Source organism: Staurois parvus, unplaced genomic scaffold (genome assembly GCF_062004578.1).
Source record: "Staurois parvus isolate SC_StPar_1 unplaced genomic scaffold, SC_StPar_1.0 ptg000205l, whole genome shotgun sequence".
Lineage (NCBI taxonomy): Eukaryota > Metazoa > Chordata > Amphibia > Anura > Ranidae > Staurois > Staurois parvus.
In genome coordinates, this window is record NW_028318001.1 from 1,174,304 (window position 1) to 1,193,166 (window position 18,863).

Below are 18,863 nucleotides of genomic sequence, written 5' to 3' on the forward strand. Positions count from 1 at the left end.
TAATACTGTGTGGCAGAGCGTCTCAAAAGGAACCCTGGGAAAATCCTGTTTAGGGTTTATAGATCTCCCAGGTTCCTTAACTATACCTTTATGGATCTCTGATATGAGACATTGACTATAGGGGCCGTTCCTATAAGGGCTCGTTCACACTAGGCTGTTTTGCCAACGCTTGCCAAACGCCCCTATAGTGTTTGGCAAGCGTTGGTCCGGCGTTTGCGGAGCGTTTTTTAACGCTCGGCAAACGCTCGGCAAACGCCGCATGCGCGGTTTAGCGGCGGTTGCTAGGCGTTTGCCGAGCGTTAATAACGCCCCACAAACGCCTATAATGCAGTTTGAGTGGTGTTACCGCTCCGCAAACGCCCCGCAACCGCGTCGCAACCGCACCGCAAACGCCGGCCGGGCGTTTGCGGAGCGGCACCATAGACGAGAATAGGAGGCTTCAAAGCCTCCTGACTAGTCCAGAGGCGTCCGTTTTGCCGCGACGCAACGCGACGCAAACGCTCCCGTTAGAACAGCACCATGTGCTGTAATGTGCAGAATTGGCAGAGGCGTTTGGGAAGCGGTAAAAACGCTTCCCAAACGCCTCTCTGCCGCCTGCACACAAGGCTAGTGTGAAGGTAGCCTAACTCCTAGGGGTACTGAGCCCCCTCTGGTCCCTGAGGTCACTATTCCCGACACCCTGTCTCCTTCCTAAAAACAGGAAGCTAGAGCCTTCCTGATGAGACATAGAGAAACATTTTCAGAATTGCCTGGTACAACTTCAGCTGTTCAGCATGATATTGTTATTGAACCTGGGGTCCATATCAAACTCAAACCCTACCAAATTCCCGAAGCTAAGAGAAAGGACATCAGGGATGAAGTCCAAAGGATGCTGGAGTTAGACGTAACTGAGGAATCCAATAGTGAATGGTCTTGTTCCATTGTATTAGTCCCAAAACTAGATGGCACCTGGAGGTTTTGTAATGACTTCAGGAAGCTGAATTTGGTGCCAAAATTTGACACGTACCTAATGCCTAGGATAGATGAGCTGATAGACAGACTCGGTAAGGCCCGCTATCTGACTTCGTCAGACTTGACCAAATGACATTGTCAAATCTTCCTGACTGATAGCGACAAAGAAAAGACCACATTTGTGATCCCGGAGGGTTCTTTTCAGTATAAAAAGATGCCCTTTGGGTTGCAAAATGCCCTTGCAACCTTTCAGAGGGCCATGGACAGAACTCTAAGACCTCACCAACAATATGCAGCCGCCTATCTGGACGACATTGTAATACATAGCACTAACTGGGAGTCTCACTTGTCCCATGTCCAGGTGGTCTTAGACTCCCTTTTCAAGGAAGGTTTTACAGGCAATCCAAAGAAATGTGCCACTGGGTTAGAGGAAGCTAGGTATCTGGGCTACACTATTAGTCAGGGTATCATAAAACCCCAATTAAACAAAGTAGAAGCCATCCAAGAATAGCCACATCCAGCAAATAAGAAGCAGGTCTGGGCATTTCTGGGTATCACAGGGTATTATAGAAGGTTCATCCCAAATTTTGCCACCCAAGCAGCTCCACTGACTGTCCTGATAACAGAGAAAGACTCCGTAATGGTGAAATGGTCCACGGAAGCAGAGGAGTCTTTTAAAGTCTTGAAGAAGGACCTTTGCTCACAGCCAGTGTTATACTCCCCGATTTCTCTAATGATTTTTTGGTGCAGACGGATGCATCTGATGTTGGCATTGGAGCAGTATTGTCGCAAGTGCGAAATGGGGAACCCTGTGGTGTACCTGAGCAGAAAGCGCAATGAAAAAAAATATGCTGTCATAGAAAAGGAATGTTTAGCCATAAAGTGGGCCTTAGATGCACTAAGGTATTTTCTGTTAGGACACCAGTTTGAGTTGATAACAGACCATGCTCCCCTCAAGTGGATGGCTCAAAAGAAGAGAACAAATAGAAGGGTGATCCAGTGGTTTCTGGCCCTGAAGGACTATGCCTTCACTGTAAAGCACAGGCCAAGGCTTAAGATGAGGAATGTTGATGCCCTGTCCCGGGTTCATTCCTGTTGGGTCACAACAACCCTGGGATTGAAACAAGGGGGAGATATGTGGCAGAGCGTCCCAAAGGAACCCTGGGAAAGTCCTGTTCGGGGTTTATAGATCTCCCAGGTTCCTTACCTATACCTTTAGGGATCTCTGATATGAGGTCCAGTGCAGGGTTTACCTCTCTCCCATAGGCAACTGAATCCACCTGGGACCTGTAGCCAGCGCTCTCTCAGCCTGGGAATCAGATAAGTCCTGTCTGGAGCACTGAAAGGTTGGTGGAAACTAACTAGCTGTATATGTTGTGGCTGACAAGCGGTAGGCTTGATCAGTGTGGTAGTTAGGACCTGCATTACAGTGTAGATAGAGCTGGGACACAGATAGGTTTGATATTTTCCTGCCCTGTTTATTTTGGTTAAACACTGTTTTTGATGTTGCTGATGAAACAATTTTTATTAACCAATATTTACGTCTTTGATGTATAATATCAATGGAATTGTGTTTAACCCCTTCACGCCGAGCGTAAGCAAATATGCGGCCTCTTGGTGGCTGGGCCTTGATGCCGAGCAGCCGCATATTTGCATACCTTTTGTAAACAAACATGTGCTGAGAGCGTGCGCCCTACGCACTCCCAGCACATGTATGGGTGTCCCACGGGAAGGTCCCGATCTCTTCTTGCGAACGGGACCTTTTCCGATCATGTGACCATCGTGAAAGCCAATCACGGAGGTTACATGACCCTAAACCCCACCCAGCGTCAGAAACCCCATAAAGGGTCGAGAGGCACAGACGCGAAGGGGTTAAGAGACATGTGAATGAGCTCTGTTGGTGACTCTTTACAGAAAGCTTTAATAAACTGATTGACATGATTATTTTATATTTTAAAGTATAATAACCCATCTACATGTATTAATATCACTATTAACTATCTATAGTTACAACACAACATCACATGCTAGTTCACATTATAAACATGCTTCAAACTGATTTACATTCTTGCACATTATCCTTTTGGTTAAAACAGAACAGAAATCATACCGCTGCAAATAGACCATAGCCCCGAATGGCAATGGAGAGTTCCTTGTTGGAGGACTCCACTTTTCTAATGATCTTATAAAACTGCTCCATAAAGAACTGCAGCTTGTTCTTGTGAGCTTCAGCATCATTTGTAACCAACAATGCTACCTAAAAAAGAACAGCCAAAGATTGAATGTGGTCAGGAATCTAATTTTCTATTAATGCACAGGGATATATAGACTAAGTACAAGAAAAGAGACAATTTTTTAATCAAAAGAAAAAATATCACTTAAAAGGCAGGAATGCAACACTATCCCAGAAAAAAGCATAATGAAAATTCTATATACCAATTGATATATAGATACAAGATAACACTATATTGGCAACACACTAACGATGCATTGTTTAAGTAAAAAATAATGTAATGAGACAGTTTGTGTGAAAAGGTCTGCATGTGCTCCTACGACAGGCATGCAACACTTTTTAGTCAATGTTACAGGCATCCCAGAACACCATCTAACACTGGAATTCCAGTAAGAATGTTAACATATTGCTTGGATTTTAACAATAAATAATGTTAAGTGCCTTACGAAACTATTCTCTAGGGAAAACTACTCTGTAGGCAGAACTTATTTAGCATGTTTTACAAAAGGAGGAGAAAAGAACACTTTGCCACGCAGGGCAAATAGGAAAATAAGAAAAAAGTAAGCACCACATAGTGCAAGCATGTTACACAACATCAACAACTAAAGAATGACAAGAAAAAAAATGTATGTAATTTACTCTGTTAGGGGCAAAGGGTTGCCACCATCCCTGTATTACACTCAATTAGTATTCTGATCCTCTAATGGGACTCTGAAGGCAACCAAACAAAAACAAACTGATTTAAATTTTAAAAAGTCCCATTAGAGGATCAGAAGACTAACTGCAATTAAAGAATGTACCATTACTAGGGCTTATGAAGGAAAGTTACAACCGACAGGTTTGGATATGGGTGTCAGACTAGCTAGTCATGGTGGGGTACATATCATCTGTCTAGCAGGACCAAACAGACTTAAATTTATGTAAGAAGTTTAGTATGCCCCACCATAGATATACATCTGTTGAGCATGCCAATCAATTCCGAATGTGGAGGTAATTAGGAGAGGTCCATTTTAAAGCAAACCTTCTATGGGCAGCAATTAAAAATCTGATGATTGCCAGTGCCAGGTGTTCCTCCATATAGGAAGTATCAAAACAGTCTAAAATACAAATAACTGGGTATACATTTAAGCAGAAACCAAGCAACCCATTTAAAGTACCCATCACCTCAGCCCAATACATCTTTAGTTTGGGGCATTGCCATAAAAGATGAATGCGGGCAACTACATTTACCACAATACTGATCAGGTCTGGCACCTATTCTATGAAGAAATGTAGTGGTGTAGAATAATTGGTTCATGTGAAGGTGAGAGAGAGACATCCTGAGCGGACTGTAAGATATCATCCCATATTCCTGTCTGTGAAGGGCCTAAATCTCCCTCCCACACATTTGTGGGAATTTAGTCAGGAATTTCACTAGGAGTTGGGAGTAGGTGGAGGAAACAAGGACCTTAGTGGTTCTAGCCTGGACTATTGTGTCTATACTGGGGTTGCACCGTATAAGGTAATCACCTTAGCTTATTTGTGAACCATTATTTGATAGAAATTCCAGGCAAACTATTCACAAAGCCATGTGATTAATGTGAATTGGTCTTCGATAGTTTTAACTATTTTAGTTTCATATTTCCTGTGGGGTTTTTTTGGACAATAAAGAAATTGAATAAAAAAATAGATGGAAAGAAGAATGCCCAATCCACAAGTTAAATATCAAAAATGTATAAAGATTTACAGACCTATGCACACAGTCCCTCTATTTTATTATCACAAATATCTTCCTTTTTTGTAACCATCAAAGTATACATATACAAGTTTCATATACATATTTTGTGGTTCAAATCAGATTTTAGACAACAAAAATGGAAAGCCATGAATACACAGGAATAGCAAAAGAAGCTCTGTAACAGAAATAACACATTTCAACTTTATTATCATTAGCTAAAGGGCTAAGTGCCTTCTTATTTCTTTGCCTCAAATCTAAACAAGTTTGTCAATAAAGTGAAAACCTTACTTGTTTTAAAAAGGACTCCAAAGCTACAAACGCAAGTTTTTTCATTTCATGATTGGAGTGGCCACACCACTTGGACATTACTTCAAAGAGGGAGCGATAGTTTTCTATTAGGTAGTTACTGAACTGGGAAGCATGTAAGGAAATAATATTTAATCCAGCTGAAAATAAAAACAGAAATAATATCAATTACAAAATAGAAATAGTAATATGCAAGATAAAATCTCAAAAGCCAATGTCAATCTCCAGTGTAAGTAATAGTGCCAGTCTGAGGCACATTTCTTTCTACTCATTTTGCTCTGTATTGTTTCTAATAGTTTTTTTGGACAAGGTATAAATGTGTTTTTTACATTGCTTCTTTTTGACTATATTAATATAAAAAGATGAATTATATCATCCCAGAAATCCGATGTGCATAATTTATATAAAATCTGTCAACATAATACATCGTTAACATGGTAATTGGCAAATTACAATCCTATCTGTAGAGGGGAAAAAAAAAAATATTGGAGCCTTATAGCCATCAATATACAGGTGAAAAAAAAAATAATTTTTACAAGCAACCACTCCACTGCCAAATATACCACTGCTAAGCAGCTTTGAACTAGGAAGAATAGCTGAATAACCACAATGCATTGACAGTCATACTGTAATCTACATAAGCTTAAGGCCTCGTTCACACCGTGTGCAGAAACGTGGGTTTTTTTGCACCTGTTTCGCATTTGTTCTCTATGTGCCCTGTTCACACCACAACACTGGTATCATGTGTGGATCAACATTGTAGTTTTAACAGGGTACAAAGAAAACAACTGTTTTCTTTTGTACCCTTGCAGAGAATTTATTTTACATATTTTTTGCACAAAAAAAATCATGTGACAGCAGTGTTATGGTGTGAACAGGGCACATAAAAAAACTATTATTTTCTTTGTGTCCTTGTAGAGACCTACCTAATAAATATGCAGGTCTCTACACGTGGCATGAACAAGCCTATGCAAGTCCATTCTGCACTTTTTTTCATCAGTTTTTATAAATGTATGGTGTGAACGAGGCCTGTTTTGTTTTATGTGCCCTGTTCACACCACAACACTGGTATCATGTGTGGATTTTTTTTCTGCGTAGAAATTTTGCAACATGTATGCAGTTTTCTGCACATAAAAAAAACTCACCTGATAGCAATATTGTGGTGTGAAGAGGGTACATAAAAAAAACAATGGTTTTCTTTTGTACCCTTGCAGAGAATTGATGTCACATATTTATGCACACAAAAATTCAGGTGACAGCAGTGGTATGGTGTGAACAGGGCACACAGAAAACAATGGTTTTCTTTGTGTCCTTGCAGAGACCTACGTAATAAATAAGCACGTCTCTGCACATGGTGTAAACAAGACCAAATTATTCTATGAAAATCACACCTGCAATTTTTCCCCATCAGTTTTCTGCATATATGGTGTGAGGCCGATTGCAAGGCTCTACTACAGATGATTTGGTGACTAAGAGCACATAATGCAAGTTATGCAATGTGCTGCAACGCAGTCTATTGGTAGGGTGTGCTGGGGTGCCACTTAGAATGAATGGCACCGCATCACACCAACACACCTAATGCATATTACCACACGGTACCACAAAACAATGGCATTAAGACTTGACTTCTGAAGTTACCAGCAAACAAAATTCATAGTGGCTTCTGACAAAAGTGGCCTAAATTGGATCTGCCTATATTTTGTCGAAGTTTGATTGCATGTTAATTTATAGAAGAAATCTAGAATCATACATTTTGTTAGAAAAACAAGAGTAACTGAGGGACATATTTTTAAAGGGTAAATACAATGGAACTGATAGCATGTTGTAGTGGCACAAGATGAAATAGGAGGCTTTTTTTGCCTTTTATTTAAACATGAGCTGATCTTTCTACTAAAGCTACAGATCTCTCCACCACCAAAATAAAAAAACTCACCTGCAGGAACTGCATACCTCTTCAAATCTACCTGTGAGGAAGACAGACATAATAATAAACTTTAAAAAAGAAAAAAAAATTACCTTGGTTCAAACACATACAATATTCTGTGTATACCTGTGGTTTTATCGCCTTCACTGTGTATTCAAAAATCTCTTTTGAGGCTTTTGGATCTATAAAAAAAAAAACAAAAAAAAAAGCAAGATACAACTGTGTTTTCACTTTCTGGCTGGCTAAATGTCATCCTCTCTCTGTGCTTCATTTGCTGTAAGAGTGAGACTCTACGACTTCAGAAGTAGGAATCTGGGGTCAGATCCCCTCTGCTCCATTCACCTGGTGAAACAGGTGCCTGCCCCTTTGTCACAGAGGATGATGCAGGAAGACGACAGATGTGTTTGGTGTATGGCAAGCTGTGGTAGTACCACTGCAGTTAGCCCCAAACTTAGCTGTTCAGTAAGATGCAAGCCTGTGTAATATTGAGATATTGAAACTCCAATAAAACTAGGAATACACATTAAGTTGTTGCTTAGTTTTCAATTACTTAAGTACTTGGGGAAGCCTTTATATTATAAAACACAAGCTTTCTGCTTTAAAGTACAGCATACACAGTACAAAACTACTTAAGTTTTTTTTTCAAGTACACAAGGTATTGGAAGCAACAGCGTAAGACTGGTATATGCTTCTGCATACCCCTCTTGTTTTAAGTGTTGGGCATAGTTAATCTTTTCACTGCTACATCAAACTTCATGGGTGTTTGCAGTAATCTATACACTAGGGCTGTAATCGGCTGCACAGCAGATTTCTAATTAGACATGTCAGGATCAGGAGCAGAAGTTTCCTGTGTCGGGATTAGAGTTGTCAAGTATACTGGTAAATGTTTGAGAATAGCAACTTTTCCTCTTTTCCCTTGATTTCTGTCTCCCGGTCTATGAGTTACTAATTAGAAGAAAAAAAGATTTTTTTTTCAAGTGTTACCTTCGTCAATGGATTTTGTAAAGTTAATCAAAAGTGCACACAATCCCCTCAGACATCCAGCTACCACTGCCAGCTTTGGCTCTCTAGTAGAGGACGTCATCTATGAACAAGACAGAAAAGTCAAGAACATGATATCGTTAGATTTAAGTGAAAGATAATAATAATTCAAAATAACAATCTAGCGTATTCTGGGCAAAGGAGTAAAAGGCTCAATCCACAAAACCACAATTATTATCATCAGCCACAATGATCAATTTTTCAGCAACGATAGCTGATAATGTGCCTGAAAAAATATAGCACAATAAAAAGTTCCACACAAGCACATTTTACAATAGATCTAATGATACACTTTCAGAAAACAAAGAAACTGTGCAAAAGTCTGAAAATTTTCTTAGAGTACTTTGTAATCTACTGCAACCATGATCCACAGAAAGGATTACATGATCACCTGGAGCATTCTTTAAAATGCACATGATGTGTAAATTAGTCTCTCTACTTCTTAGATTACCAATTACATTCAAACATCCAGGGCAGGATTGACCTGATGACTGTGAAATCTACATAGTACTTAGAAGCCTGCTAAGATTTTGTTTGAGAATCTCTCTTCTGCATCCAATTCAGGCACATCTCCAAAATATCAGCAAAAGAGGGTTGTGGTAAACTGATGCACTATAGCAATACTTGGATAAAAAACTAAAGTAATAAACAGGTAGGCTAAAACATAAGAACAAAATATGATGTAGGTGAAATTATTTTTAATGCTCAAAGTTGTGCTGTAAACCAATTTTGCATCAAAAGATCACAAAAGGAAATACAAAACAGCTTTCTTATATAAGCTTTGATTATAAACAAAAGGAAACTCCTCCAAACCAATTGCTTTTACAATATTATCATGATGATGACAGTGTTCAAGAAAAAAATAAAATTGATGCAAGCAAACATACCATTTTGAAAAATGTGGTAACAAGAGGACAATACCTGAGTTTTTAATTCTCCCAAATATGCCCTGAATAGTTTCTCGGAATTGTCCACCATTTCACTAGGCTGCACTTCTCCCAAAACTCCTAGAAGCTCGTAGACTTTCTCTAGAACTTAAAAAACGACAGTAATACATTTTCATTTGGTATCTAGACCTCGGTCACATCTATGCTTGGCAAGATATCATCCAGAGCATATAAAATTGACAGTGGGATTCAGAAGCTGTGTTCATTGTCTTACCAGTTGAAATACAGCAGGTAAAGTTCTACGTTGAGGTACACACAAGGGCATCCAAACAGAACTGGGAAAAAGTAGAGACCTTGGGTGCACTGTGCTGGGGAGTGCAGCTGATTAAAGATCCTCTCTTGCATCCCAATTACTAAGCAATCTCCCACACCATGTAAACTGACAGCCCAGTCCTGCAGATTGCATAGGGAACACAGCTCTCTCTGTGTTATTAGCAGAACTCCACTGTCAGTGTGCCAGCAGTTTGCTCAGTAAGCTCCAGACAAACAGAGAACAGCTGTCAAAATGACAGCTCCCCTGACTACACAGAGTATTATGCAGGCATTCGTGTACACTGCACTCCAAAGACAGCCCAATCCTCCACAAACGCTCTACATTTATTGACGTAGAAAAGTTACTGTTGTAGCCTCAATTCATCAAACACTGTCAACTTTTTTAAAAAATTTAATATAAAAAGTCATTTTTTTCAGAACCTGCTGTCAGTTTAACAGTGTAGGCCAGGCATGTCCAAAGTCCAGCCCGCGGGCCATTTACGGCCCGGGGGTCGGTTTAATACGGCCCTCCAACAGCCCTCCCTGCTCTGTGTAATGTGGCCCTCCCATGGCCCTCCCTTCTATGGCAGACAGTCTTCTGCTTGAGAGCAGTGCTCATGCGTGACTGCGCCGCGCTGGGAGCCACAGAGGGCGGTGACGTCAGGGCCGGGCTTCCAGCGTGAAGTGTGTTTCTCTTCCCCTCCCAGCTGCCGAGCAGAGACTTCAGCTCCAGCTACCTTTTTCACCCTTCACATTAGTGCAGGTAAGTTTTTTTAAAATTTATTTTCAATACATTGTGAAAACTCAGCTGTCAGTTGATCTTAATGTTATGAAATGAAAAGTATGTCGTTTGCAATTAACTTGGCATAAAATAATTTATTTGCATTTAATTGTAATGGTTCAAAGAATGTTCGGAAAAATGTTCGGCCCTCCACCGTGTTCACTTCATCCAATCTGGCCCTCTTTGAAAAAAGTTTGGACACCCCTGGTGTAGGCACTGCTCTACATGTTATAGCTGCCCTCTATAGCTATGTTAGCCATGAATAGTAAGAGAAAACAGATATAGTTTTGTTTAAAATAGAAATCTTGGCCATTTAATAACCCACTTGGTACATTTAATTAGCCATGATTAACTCTTTCCTCTCCCTGCCTTCCATTTTTATACCAAATTTTTACTGTTCATATGAACAAAATATTTAGCAAACTTGTAAAGCCTAAGTTTATAAAAAAAAACAAAAAGACCCAAAAAAACCCACACAAAGACCCACACTAGGGACATTAATGTGCCTCTTGCAGTCTCTGGAGTAGAAATCCTCTGCCTTAGATTTCCCCCCTACCCCAGGTTTTCTGGTGTGGTGGGAATTAACAGAACTGAGGGAACTGTGACAGGCACTCAGCAAGAATACCCAACTATTCCTTGCCAGCTCCTCCATTCATAGAAGCTGTACTACAGCTTCTATGAATTAAATGTGATCTATAGAGGGGCAAAACTTTCACTCACCCACCTGTCCTACATTCATAGATCCTGTTTCATTCATAGAAGCTATGGTATGGCTTTTAAAAATGGAGGCGCTGGGCATAGTTGAGCACTACTGAGCACCACCACATCAGAAGATAATGGGGTGGGGAGATTTCTACTAAAAAAAAAAAAAAAAAGAGACAGCAGCAAAAAAGGACACATTTATCAAGTAAAATAAAAGCAATAAAATAAAAGCATAAAGGACAAAATTAAAACATGGCTTTATTTTTTTCAGTAAATAAAAAAGGACACATGGCAAAATAAAATTAGAAATTAATATCTAAAGTAACACTTTTTTACTGGTCAACCCTGTATTTTTTTTTTTTACTTAAATATGATGTTCTTTCAGTATCAGTTAAGATATACTTCACCTGTGTCTGACAATTTGGTTTTATTAGGAAGTTCGCCATAAAATTTATTGAAAATGTCACAAATTTTAAATTCTTCAATAACGTAGGACTTCTTCAGAAGCTGCAGTAACTGAAATGAGAAAAAAAATTATAAGAAAAAACAAAACAATAATAAAGTAATTAGTTTACTTGCTTCAAGATTCCTAAAGAAGAATTTAAAGGATTAAAGTAGAACTCCAGCAAACTTACTAACATTCACTTGGAGATCCATACAAAAATCAGCCTTCGCTGAAATATTCAGCTACATTCCAGAGATTTCCCATGCGGTTCTATTTTTCCACCAGTAAATATCCTCAGTCTGATGGCCAGCATCATTCAAACTTACCTCCTCTGAGCCCAGGTCAACCTGGACCATTCCCTGCTGGTGATTGGACAGTGAAAAGGAGACGCAGCATCATGCTTATCTCTCGGTTATTCTGCTCTCTCCTATCTGCATGATCCTTGTCAGCACATGAACTGCATGGCTTTCACTAATGCTTCTACCGCTCACACGCCAAACCTGCTGTACAGGAAACTGCAGGCATTTAAAAAAAAAAATTATGATGTAATAATTAATATAAGGCTGCAATAATGTGTCTTTTATGTCTGTCTAGAGTTCTGCTTTACAAGCACATCTTCCAGCAGTATCGTAAGGTGTGTGTGTGTTCTGCCAGCTTCTGTTTAACAGATCCAATTAGCTCTCACCTGCACCAGCAGTAGACAGAGACCCAGGAATTGTAGGATATATAGTTTCTTTACAGGAAATGTTACTTCTCAGACTATGGACAGAGGTCATGCCATATGTGTAAACACAAACAAACTTCTGACACAAGAATATGAAGATTCACTCTACTACAGGCTGTGTGTACAGTTCAACAAATGACACCATGAATTTACATGATTAAGACACATCTTATGCAGGTGAAAAAACACAAGATACAGGTAGGAAGGGTACGAATGCCTTAACGCTGAACTCCATCTAATATATTGAAAAACAAATCACTTTGTAGTATATTTGTCCCTAAGGAGGAAAACACTTGCCTGGAAGTATCGAGGGCCAGGTCTAAATATTCCAACCACTGGGACTAAGGCTGACTTCTGTAAATTCAGATCCTAGCCAAACCTCTTCAGAGAGCATATCGCATGAGACGCATTGGTCTCCAAAAGGTAAGCAGATTTTTCTCTCCAAAGTAAGTTGTCCTGGCAATCTATAGCAGGAAATACCCCAATTACACAGTAGTTCCACAACTGGAGCCAAAACCCTGGTGAACGCCCTGAGAACTGAGGAAAGGCAGAATTACCAAGTCACAAAAAAGAAGTGATCTCCCCCCACAACCGCATGTGTACAAATAAGACCCCAAGGCACACAAGTTGCTGTAAGGAGTCCTAAACAGCATCCACTGAGAAGCTAAGAGCATGTGGAAATATTCTTCAGGTTTCCGGTCGATTCTGTAGCTCTACAAGTAGAACAGCCTGACATGACAACAGCTGCAATTGCTGATTGTAAAGCTGCTCCCTCGAGCGAGCCTAGAACAAAGCCACCAGACATTTTTTCATGGCATCCTTAAATACTGCGACCTCAACCACTGTGCACATGACTGTCCTAATGACATAAGAGACTGTAAAATCCACCAACGGCACACTCCATTTCATAGTGAACTCACCTTCTCTGGGGTAAACCTTTTTGATAAAATAATCACCTTGTCAAAGTGAGGTCAGTTGACGTACAAAACCATCCTTTACCCCTTCCTCTGCCATGTCAGTACGTCATACAGACCTGACAGGGGAAGGGGGGGGCTTTACACACACTCCTGGTAGCTGCAGCCACTGGAATTGTGTGTGCAACTGACAAGTACACTCCTCCCTGCCAGATGGAAGCATTTTGCCGGCTGCGCTACCGCCTGATTGCTTCCACACATTCCCAGTAATGACCACCTGCTTAGTTGAAACAAAAAAAAAAAAACCCTCAAAACACCCCCTGTTCAGATATGCAGTGTGCACAGTCATCCAGAGAAGTGTGTACGAGCTGACAGGAAGGAAACCTGTTAGTAAACAAAACAGTCCTCCTCCCCGTCGGAAATCTTCGGACATCATAGGGCGCCGGCGAGTAATTACCGACTGGGACCCGGCGATTGACAGCCGCGGCTAGAGGAGCAGGTAGAGTGTGCGCGCCCCCTACCCAGAAATGCAAACTCATGTATATATAAACGTGATTTTGCGCACCAGTGCCGCCCTGTAGCAGAATTTCTGTTATAGGGCGGATGGGAAGTTGTTAAGGTTTTACATGTTGGGTATCTATTTACTTTGTACAACCTCATTTTTTATATTTTACCAAAAATTGGGTAATTTATTGCATTTGTGTGCCCTAAAGTAAATTTTAGTATATTTTTTACAAACATTTTGCTTTTCCTAGACCTTTGGTAATGTTGTGTGACATAAAAAATTGCAACTACAATTATTTTATTCTCTAGGGTGTCTGCTTTCAGAAAACATATAATGTTTTAGGAGTTTATACAATCTGCAGGCCTAAAATGTTTTTTTTTTAAACCTGTGTGCAAAAAACGGTTCTGACAACGAATGGGTTAAATGAGAAAGTGTAGGGAAGTATTTGGGTTGCTGGGGCGAATGCCATCATCCCAATCCTGTAACCTTTGAAGAATTTAGGAAGTGGAAACTTAATTAGTCCAGACAAATTCAACAAGAAAATTTACACAATTCATTTTTGAACCTGAGATACCTCTGACCCGAGGGTTCTTTGAGAGTACAGTGCCTTTAAAAGTATTCATACCCCTTGAAATTTTCCATATTTTGTCATGTTGCAACCAAAAACGTAAATGTATTTTATTGGGATTTTATGTGATAGACCAACACAAAGTGGCACATAGTTATGAAGTGGAAGGAAAATGATAAATGGTTTTCAACATTTTTTACAAATAAATATCTGAAAAGTGTGGGGTGTATTTGTATTCAGCCATCTTTATTCTGATAACCCTAACTAAAATCTAGAGGAGCCAATTGCCTTCAGTAGTCACCCAATTAGTAAATAGAGTCCACCTGTGTGTAATTTAATCTCAGTATAAATATAGCTATTCTGTGAAGCCCTCAGAGGTTTGTTAGTGAACAAACAACATCATGAAGGCCAAAGGAACACACCAGACAGCTCAGGGACAAAGTTGTGGAGAAGTTTAAATCAGTGTTAGGTTATAAAAAGCTATCCCAAGCTTTGAACATCTCATGGAGCACTGTTCAATCCATCATTTGAAAATTAAAAGCATATGGCCGTCCACCTAAACGGATAGGCCGGGCAAGGAGAGCATTAATCAGAAGCAGCCAAGAGGCCCATGCATTTACGTTTTTGTTTCTAACATGACAAAATAGGAAAACTTCAAGGGGTATGAATACTTTTGCAAGGCACTGTATATTCCTTGGATTTGGATATTTCCGCTTTCACTTATACTGGAATAAGCTAATTTTTCTCCACCTCATCGAACAAACCAACAAGTATTCTGGAAAGCTGCTTTTGAAATTCAGTAACAACAGGATGAACATTACTCCCTTGTCACAAGGAACTGATGGAAGAAAAAAATCAGTCTAATTTAAAGATGGCAGCATGACCCTCTTATAAAGATTATAACAATGCTCTGTGTACTGTAACGTACAATAAAGAAAGTGTGTGCGTGTGTGTCTAGGGTCTGCGTCAATCCCTATATATTTAAGCTCAGTCAACGGAAAGGGAATGGTCACTAGTCTCATTCAAATTAGTCATCTGTAAAAAAAAAATCTGTTGCAGGGGTGTGGAAATTTTTTTAAAAACTACTTGCCCAGGGACTAAATCTGTGCCCCAATATACTTGTCCTGATAAAAAAAAAATTATTTTTACCAAAACCGTTTTTAAATCTCCTTTAAGTAATGTCTGGGGCTTTTAAAAACAAAAAAAGGGCTTTATGGAGACTTAAACGTTTAATATTTTTAACATTGCGGTTTTTTTTTCTCCTCCTCCCCTCCCTGCCTTGTCTCCAGCACCACACTCAGGGACTAGCAAGGAGGGGAGAGGCCTTGCAGTGTAATGAGCACGTCAGGGTGCTCGTCAGGAAAAGGGAGTGTCGGGCTTATTCTTTATCCCTTTCGCTGCCAGAGCTGTTTTTGCGGTTTTTGCACACGTTTACAAAATCATTTTAGGACTGAAGATTATACAAAACCCCCAAACATTATGTATTTTCTGACATCAGAGACCCTAGAGAATAAAATTGTGATAATATTGTGTGACATAAATAATTGGAACTACCACTAAGGTCTAGCAAAAGCAAAATTTCAGTAAAAAATACACTCAAGTTAATTTTAGGGCACAAAAAGCAGTAAGTTATCCACTTTTTTTGTAAAATATATAAAAAAAAGATGAGGTTGAAACGAGTAAATAATGTAGATATCCAACATGTCAAACCTTAAATTTGCGTGCGCTTGTTAAATGGCAACAAACTTTAGTACCCTATATTTTCTATAGGTGTCACTTTTAAAGCCCCTTATAGGTAATCAGTTTAGCGTTACGGAGGAGGTCAGGTTCTAGAATTATTGCTCTCATTCTGGTGTGTGCGGCAATATGTAACATGTATCGCAATCGTCGCTTTAATACATAGGCGCCCCAACGCTTTTACGTTTGTCCGTACATATGTGGGGGTGGGGGTTTATATGCTTGGGTGTAACTTTAAAAAAAAAAATTATAATTTTTTTCATCACATAGGGGACATGTGATAACTTTTGGTGAGATTCTCTTTTTTGAGACATCCAGAGTCTGAAAAACCCTGCATCTCTCCTCTGTGCTCCACTGAATTTAATGCAGTGCACATCACACTGCATTACATTCTTTCCCAGCCTCGATGGCCGGGAATCTGTCAACGAGGATCCAGAAGAGGTGTCACATCACTTCTGGGTCAGGACAAGAAGGGGAGGGGAGCAGATGTGTCCACCACTGACTGGTCCCAGGCCCGCAGATGAGAAAGCGGAGCCCAGGAGAAAGTGGGCGGGGAGGGCGGAGGCTGGTACCATAGTGGGCTGTGTGGAAGCAATCGGTTGGCAGCACTGCCGCCCAAATGCTTTCACCTGACAGAAGAGCCCTGCTGCCTGCCTGCAGCAGGGCTAAAGGTAAAAAAAGAGAACTACCTGCCCGGCGTCCGGCTTTTTCCATATACTACACACACATATCCCACAATGCCAACACTCATACAATTAGCACTTAATATCTATTAGTACATGACTTTATCTGTACAATAAAATGATCATATATAAAAATTACATTAAGCTTATATAAGCTCACATAAAAAATGTACAAGATGTAACTCTTACCTTTATAAGGAGATCTAAGGCAGCTATTTTACATTTTGCTAATTTTTCCTTTGTGTAAACAACACCACACACATTCTAGAAAATAAAATATGTGTAAAACAATGACAGAATAAAGTGGTTGTAAACCTCAGACATGACAAATGAACAAAGCACATTCTTCAAAGCATATCCTTCTACAGTGTGTACTTGCCTCAATCCAAGGAATGTCATTTCCCTCTGCTGTCTGCACAAGTGGACAACAATCTTGGGTGATGACCGCCCCATCAACCCCCCTCCCAACAAACAGATGACTGACAGTTGCAGCTATCAATGTTTCCCTATGACAGTCTGTGTGTGGGGGGGGGGGGTTCCCAATCCCTTTGCTCTGGTTTCTAATTATACTGAGTTCTATGCTTTATGCTGTGCAGTGTGTGACAGATCACTGCCCCCTGCCTGCTAGAGCTGAGAAAAAGCCTTTGATCTGTGTGTTTTAGAAGGATGTACAGGAGAGAGAGCTATAGATAAACATGTACAACTTATGTAGGAAGATTTGTTTCAACTTTGTGTATCACCTGAGGGTAGTCACTTCAGTGGGTATATGTAAGTGTTTACAATCACTTTAATGAATGCCATACAAACTAATTTTTGTGATCATATTTGCATGTCTGACCACCCTCAGATAGGCATTTACGGTCTAAAAGAAAACAATGTAAGCATCTATAGTACAATAAATGAAGTACAGAAAAAGAATAATATTATAAATGTCACACTTCTACATATATTAGACTGTGCTTACTGGGCTTCACCTAACAGCCAGAAGCGGAAGGAGGAGTGTCTGGCTGTACAGCAGTCTTTGTCAGTGACCTTCCTAAAGCTGACCATATACTAGTAGAATTTTGTTCTAACATGTTCACTTTAAGAATGCTCATTTGATTTTCTAATGGTTAGTGGGGTTACTTTGACATTCATTTTGGACAGCAGTAACAAGAAAATTCGAAGGAGCAGAGTGGAAACATTTTCTCAAATAAATTAATTTCTAACAGTGAATGCCATTACATTCAGGAAGGTTCATTCAATACAAAATCAAATGATAAAAGCAAACATAATTTCAAATGGCATCCATCAAATATACTGATAAGAATTTTCACATATTTGTTTGCATGAATGTTTGTTTTGAAAATTAATTAGTGTATGCAGGGAAGAAAACGTGTGCATATTACTTTCCCCCAGGAGCTTACAAAGCACTGCACCCACGATCAGTGGATCGTGTGTGCAATGTCATGCTCCCGCAAACAAGTCATACAGCTTTCTGCCAGTACCTCTGTACGAGCTGTCTGTTTGAAAGCTGCAGGACATGTGTAATGTACAACAAGGTCGTTGATCAGCACGCAGTCTATTGAAACTACAAGTCCATCTATTCTGCTGACTGATGGTACTTGTAGTTTATTCATTCAAAGATCCGCTATAAATGAATGACACGACTGTGCAGGTAGAGCCCCCTAATACAGGTGTAACTTGTAACGTGTTCCAAAAGGTGAACTTTAGTATAACTAAAGAATTAATGTTTTTTTAGTTTTGGATAGAGATGAGAGGGATTAGAACACTTGTCAGTTTTTATTGCTGTCTGTGTCCCTGTTAAGGAAATTCACCCTCTGTATTTGTCCATTTTACCACTATCATTGAAAATTAAAGTAAAACAAAATCCTACATTTTGGGTTGTTCTCATGAAAGTAATAGAGGGGGAACCTACCACTGGGGACACTAGTTCTAGTGACCTGGGGGTCCCCAAGAAAATCCCTCAATTTTCAGGGATTTCCTCACTTCCTGTTTGACTATGGGACAGGATGTGAAGGGGAATCTCCACAATGGGACACAGAGGGCGAAAAAAATCTGACAGGGGTTATAACCCTCCCCTGCTCTATCCAAAATGGAAAAAAAATTGTTTGCCTATACAGTAGGGATTGAAAGTTTGGGCACCCCAGCTAAACATTTGTATTAATGTGCATAAAGAAGCCAAGGAAAGATGGAAAAATCTCCAAAAGGCATCAAATTACAGATTAGACATTCTTATAATATGTCAACAAAAGTTAGATTTTATTTCCATCATTTACACTTTCAAAATAACAGAAAACAAAAAAATGGCGTCTGCAAAAGTTTGGGCACCCTGCAGAATTTATAGCATGCACTGCCCCCTTTGCCAAGCTGAGACCTGCCAGTGTCATGGATTGTTCTCAATCATCGTCTGGAAAGACCAGGTGATGTCAA

The 18,863-nt window shown here is 39.8% G+C and overlaps 1 protein-coding gene across 1 annotated transcript in view; it reads right to left on the minus strand.

Annotated features, from left to right (window-relative positions):
- The window catches only part of PRKDC (protein kinase, DNA-activated, catalytic subunit), a 378,101-nt gene that overhangs the window by 341,800 nt on the left and 17,438 nt on the right, over window positions 1-18,863 (minus strand). Inside the window, exons 4-11 of the mRNA XM_089678402.1 lie at window positions 16,620-16,694; window positions 11,262-11,370; window positions 9,094-9,206; window positions 8,116-8,215; window positions 7,258-7,313; window positions 7,141-7,171; window positions 5,190-5,347; window positions 3,062-3,208 (exon numbers count right to left, since the gene is read on the minus strand). Of these exons, the coding sequence (XP_089534528.1) occupies window positions 3,062-3,208; window positions 5,190-5,347; window positions 7,141-7,171; window positions 7,258-7,313; window positions 8,116-8,215; window positions 9,094-9,206; window positions 11,262-11,370; window positions 16,620-16,694 (789 nt within the window). The remainder of the gene's footprint in view (window positions 1-3,061; window positions 3,209-5,189; window positions 5,348-7,140; window positions 7,172-7,257; window positions 7,314-8,115; window positions 8,216-9,093; window positions 9,207-11,261; window positions 11,371-16,619; window positions 16,695-18,863) is intronic.